Source organism: Arachis ipaensis, chromosome B06 (genome assembly GCF_000816755.2).
Source record: "Arachis ipaensis cultivar K30076 chromosome B06, Araip1.1, whole genome shotgun sequence".
NCBI classification, from domain to species: Eukaryota; Viridiplantae; Streptophyta; class Magnoliopsida; order Fabales; family Fabaceae; genus Arachis; species Arachis ipaensis.
Genome location: NC_029790.2, coordinates 7,774,592 through 7,779,970, shown reverse-complemented (window position 1 = coordinate 7,779,970; position 5,379 = coordinate 7,774,592). Strand labels below are relative to the sequence as shown.

Genomic DNA, 5,379 nt, shown 5'->3' with positions numbered 1-5,379 from the left:
TTTTATTAATTATGTTATATATGTTACATATATTATATATTAAAAAAATATATATTTACATATATATTATATATACCGGGCGGGTAGGGGCGGGTTTAACCTAAACTCGACCCCGTCCCGCCCCGTCCAAGAACTCGCCCCGTTAAAATCCGTCCCAGTGCGGGGGCGGGTAGTGGGTAGAGGCGGAATGGGTACCGCGGGTTCGGGTAGTGTTGCCACTCCTATGTACAAGAAGATGAAAAATGACGATGATCCTAATTATTTATGTTTTTGAAAATAGAATAGAGATACGTGAATGATTGGTTGGCGAAGAGAGAGGTAAAACAGTAGACGTAGATTAGTGTCCAAAAAATAGAAAAGAAATTGGGGGAGAATTAAGATATATTTAAAAAATAAAAAAATGTAGTACTACTTAGTTAATAAGGCAAATTTAAGAAGAAACAGATGAAATGAGAATGATTCTAATAATTTATGTAATATAGTAATGAGATACGTGAATGATTGGTTGGCGAGGAGAGATGTAAGAGGAAATGTAGTGTCCAAAAAGGCAAAAATAGAAAAAGAAATTGGGGGAGGGGAATGCATTAATAAAGCATAAAAGTGTAACACCTACACGTACACATTTGCTACAAATCCAATCCCAATCCCATTCCTTTGGATACAGAAAATGAGTTTGAAGGCGAAAATGTTCGGAGCCTTGAGCGACGATATAATCCTCAAGATCTTCCACACTCTGGAAGATGACCCTCGCCACTGGGCAACACTCGCTTGCGTATGCACCAGATTCTGCTCCCTCATCCACACCTCCTGCTGCAAGTCCCTCTGCCACCGCACTATCCCCTCCGATCTCCTCCCCTCTTCATCCACTTCCACCGCCGCAGATTGGGCCTTTCTCCACAAGCTCTCCGTCTGCTGCCCCGGTCCCATCCACGCTGGCCTCCTCCTCGAAACCTCCGACTTCGGCCTCCAACGGGAGCTCGGCCCAGACCTCCCCATCACCCTCGCCACAGCACCCGCCGCCCCTCCCATTCCCTCCAACGACGTTGTTTCCTCTGACTCCTACTGGTCCCTCTACGACGACCTTTACTTCGACACCGTTTACAATCCCTCCGAGACCGAGACCGAAACCGAAACCGAGTCCGCATCGCATCCTGTAGAGTCTCAGCAAGCGCCGTTATCGTCGGTGGTTGAGAAGAAGGAGTGCAACAAGAGGAGGAAAGTGTGCAGATCATCGCATCTGGCTTCAGGGACTCGGAACCTGAGCAGAGAACAGGGGAGCAAGCTTCTTGCGAGACAGTTTCGGCATGATTGGCTGTACATCTGTGAGTGGCCAGGGTGCGTCCACGTGGAAGAGAAGAGGAATTACAGGTTGTTCAGAGGTGTGTTCAAGAACTTCAAGAGGAGCAGGGTGTGGAGGACCATCAATGATGGAAACAGGAAGAGGATCGATCTTGGTTGCGCCTTCTGTAACTGTCATCAGACTTGGGATCTGTTGTCTGCGTTTTGTTTGAGGAGGGGCTTTGGCTATCACGATGATGGTCAGCCTGTTGTTCGAGCTTTTGTTTGTGAAAATGGCCATGTCTCTGGTGCTTGGACTGATGTCCCCATCTACACTTAACTTTACTCAATTCACTTCTTCAATGGATTAGAGTAGCATTGTTTCCTAATTCCTATGCCCTTCAACTTACCCTTCATTCTTCCTTCTTTTGTTATTATATTGAATCGATATATTTTAGAGTTGTTCAGATGCATGGGACCCACTAGTCTTATGTCATATTTCAGACGGATTCATAATTATGGTGCTTGTAAATCTCTCTCTCTGATCCTCTGTTCCCAACTTTGTTTAACAAAATTCTGTCTTCGTTTTCCATGATTCACGACCAGATGAAAGGTATAATCATCATAGTTCCACTTTTTACATTTTTTTTGGATAAACAACGGGCCAAAAACACTCAAGAAAAAACAGACGACACCGTAATTACTCTAGAAAATATGATTCTAAACGAATCCTGTTCCGTTCAGCTTCCGTCGAGGTATATGTCTCCGGGCGAGGCTGCCTGTCTTGGGGAAGAGCTATGCGTCGCCTTAGGGATGGTCCTTAGGGTTAACCTCGGCGTTGCGAAACACAGTGGCGAGAACACCTGCAAAAAGCATTCCGACGCTCAAGTCAGAAAAGTATTCGAAATGAGGTGAATAAGTAAAAATGAGAGTGTATTTGTGACCTGCCTCCATATGAGTTGCTTGATTTATTTTTATAGACAAGGGGAGGGTCTATGCTTTTGGGTTTGTTCCGATATTCTTGGTGAGTTCCGTTTGTTAGTAACGGGCTGAAGATAGAATCTAACTTGCGTGTGACTGTGACCAAGTTACGTTTGGAGTCTACTCTTGGTACCGAGATATTTGGTCGGTTAGGTGAGAAGGTGATCGCCGAGATTTGAGGGGTACACGTCATAGCCTCCAAGCTTGTCCGTCTCCATGTCTTGGTTGACGGGCAAGTTTATTATTGTTTGGTTGTTCTCGGCCTGGGTATTTGTATCTTGGGCTTTTTCTATGTGTCAAAAAATTGGAAGAGTTATAGGAAATACATAGGCAGTATTGGTGGGAAGTTTTTAAAAAAGTGTTGTGAATCGTGCTTTCATTAATTATCCCTTTTTTGGCGTTTGGGTTTTCAAGGCTTGGGGTGGTTACGTTATTTGTTTGCCCACTAAGTTAGTGGGTTATAATAATTTCTGCTGCATTTTTCGACGTTCTACTTCTTCGAATCTTTTCTTTTTGTTTGACCTACCATGACTTCCAAAGATTAATGTTCTTTTCTGTTTTATCCTTTTTTCTTTTTCTTGTAATGGCGAGGGAAAAAGAGAAAGAGAAATTGAAAGCCGTCGAGGTTAAGGAGGATGATCCATATCATTGGGTGCATGATGATGTCAGGACCCGTTCTTCGTCCTATACTAGTGTTGACTCATTGCGGGAATTGGATGGGTTAAAGTTTGTGAAAAGTGGCTCTGGTTTGTCGATTGATCTCCTTCCTTGTTCTGGTGAAGATAGGGTCTGTGAGAGGAGGGGTGACTGGCAGTACTTTTATATGTACACGCAATGTCTAACCGAGTTGCGTGTTCGCTTTCCTTTTTCTGCCTTCGAGTGTGATGTGTTGACCCAGCTTAACTGTGCACCTTCATAGTTACATCCAAACTCCTGGGCATTTCTTCGTGCCTTTCAGTGCCTGATGGAGTTCCTATCTTTCCCGTGTTCCTTATCGCTACTTTTTTTCTTTGTTTCAGTCGAAAGGGGTTCGTAAGGGTTTGTGGGTTTGTCTTAGCAGTTTCCCTGGCCGTTCCCTTTCCCTGCTTTACAAGTCTTCTTTTAAGAATTTCAAATCCCTTTTTGTTAAGGTTCGTTCTGTGGAAACTGAGTATCCTTTTTACCTGGACGATGAACTTATCGAAAGGTTTCCTCTTTATTGGTGTTCTAAACCAACTCAAGTCCTTGAGGCTACTGAGCGGAGTGAGGAAGAAGATTATCTTTTAGATTATTTGATTGAGTGTTTTGCTGACGGGGTGTGCTTGTCTATCCCCGAGCTTTTGCATTTGTATGATTCTGGTGATAATGATGGCTTAAAAGCTTATATAGGTAAAGTTATGTCTTTTATCGACTGTGTTTCATGTTGTTGAGTTTCCTAATATGCTTGGTGTGTCTGTAGGTGGACGGGTCCCTCATCTTGATCCTAATCAGTTCCAATCGTTTTTGAAAAAGAAAAAAGAGAAGAATGTTGGAGGTTCTGGGGTTCTAAAGGAGGATGGTGGGTAGGCTGCTCAGCCAGTGTCTTCGCATAAAAGGAAAAGGGGTGAGACTGATAATTCTCTGGAGGTCATCTCGGAGGCCGATCAGGAGGTTGTGGGTGGCAGTAAACCTGTGTTTGATCGCCAAAGGAAGCTTCACGGTTTCATTCCTGGGACCAGCCCTCATTCATTATGGAGTGACCAGTTTCCTTTTGCCAAGTTGTCTGACAAGGTATCTCAGTATCCTGGCGACATACTTATGACACGCCGGGTTGGTATGGAGGGACTTGAAAAGTTTGTTTAGGTTGCTTTATGTTTCTGCTGACTTCTCTTTTGTTGTTTCTTTTGTTATACTGTTTCTTACTTTGGTGTTCATGTTGTAGATTGTCGCATCCCGTTTGATGTGTGCTGGTCGCACGGCCGAGCTTATTGGTGCTGAGCAGCAGGCGGCTGTGGATAAGGTTGCCGACTTAGAAAAGTCATACAAGGTTAGGGTTGCTGAACTGGAGAACTCATCCAAAGAAAAAGATGATGCTCTTGTCACTGCTACAGCCAAGATGAAGGAATCTGAAGAGGAGGTACTCCGTTTAAGGGATCAGGTTCGGTTACTACAGACTAAGATTAAGGAGAGTGATATTTCTAAAGGGAAACTGACTTTGAGGATCCATGAGTTGGAGGAAGATGGAATGGAGATGTTTTCTTCAGGCTTTAATCGTGCTGTCAATCAGATTGCATTGTTAGCTCCTGGTTTTGATTGTGACCAACTTGATGTTACTAAAATCGTGATTGATGGTAAGTTGGTGGTGGATGGAACTGTGGAGGAGCATGATGAGAATGTGTCTCCGTCTTGATTTGGACATGTTTATCCTTTGTAATGAAAAAGACTCCTTTTATTTTGTCCTGACCGAGTTGTGGTCATCTTTACTGTAATGTTGAATGTTTGGTGTTTTGTTTTGAACTCGTAACTTATGTTTAACCGAGGTTAGTTTGATAGTATTGCTTTTGCGTTAGACTGGTCTATGGTTAGAAATTTTTGCTTTTGAAGAGTAGAATGTGCTGGATAAATGAATCATCAACTTTGTTGGAATGAGATAGGTAAATGGATAATCGATCTTGTTAGGATGAGATAGATAAATGAGTAATCGATCTTGTTAGAATGAGATAGATAAATGAGTAATCGATTTTGTTTGATTTGGGCGTCCGGCCTCGTTAAAACCCTCCTTAGGAAAAACCCTTCCTTTTTTGGGAAAAAACTCTAAGGGGGAAAAAGAGTACCTTCATTCGCGAAATGTACATTTCATGATCTATACAACTTTAGGGAAGAAATATTCTAATTTCCTGAAACTGGATTGCCTTGTAGTGTTTGGAGCTGGTAAGCCCCCATTCCAAGCACTTTGAATATTCGGAATGGTCCCTCCCAGTTTGCGGTGAACTTTCCATGTGAGGGAGGTCGTCTGGCTTTTTCTGTTCGTTTGAGGACTAAATCGCCCTCGTCGAATGTTCTCGTAACAACTCTCTTATTGTGCTTTCTTTCTGCCAATTGTTTTCTGGCTCTCTGTTTAATGGCAGTGATTTCTCTCTCCTCCTCAGCCAGGTCCAGCTC

General features: G+C 43.1%; 3 protein-coding genes across 3 annotated transcripts in view; 2 read left to right on the top strand and 1 right to left on the bottom strand.

The window, feature by feature from the left end:
• Positions 296–1,814, top strand: LOC107645635 (phytochrome A-associated F-box protein). Its single transcript, XM_016349712.2, has one exon. The coding sequence runs from the start codon at positions 668–670 to the stop codon at positions 1,616–1,618; it is 951 nt and encodes a 316-aa protein (XP_016205198.1). The 5' UTR covers positions 296–667; the 3' UTR covers positions 1,619–1,814.
• LOC107645636 lies at positions 1,989–4,741 on the top strand. The gene is made up of 2 exons (XM_016349713.2): positions 1,989–4,008; positions 4,160–4,741. Exon 2 carries the CDS (start codon positions 4,178–4,180, stop codon positions 4,625–4,627), a length of 450 nt encoding a protein of 149 aa, XP_016205199.1. The 5' UTR covers positions 1,989–4,008; positions 4,160–4,177; the 3' UTR covers positions 4,628–4,741.
• LOC107646349 overlaps positions 5,107–5,379 on the bottom strand; it is a 2,340-nt gene continuing 2,067 nt past the window's right edge. The window contains exon 2 of the mRNA XM_016350540.1: positions 5,107–5,309. Coding sequence (XP_016206026.1) covers positions 5,107–5,309 — 203 coding nt within the window. The remainder of the gene's footprint in view (positions 5,310–5,379) is intronic.

Bases quoted from the DNA above. Each gene is read 5' to 3' on its own strand.
- LOC107645635 (XM_016349712.2), top strand. From the start codon at position 668: ATGAGTTTGAAGGCGAAAATGTTCGGAGCCTTGAGCGACGATATAATC.
- LOC107645636 (XM_016349713.2), top strand. From the start codon at position 4,178: ATGTGTGCTGGTCGCACGGCCGAGCTTATTGGTGCTGAGCAGCAGGCG.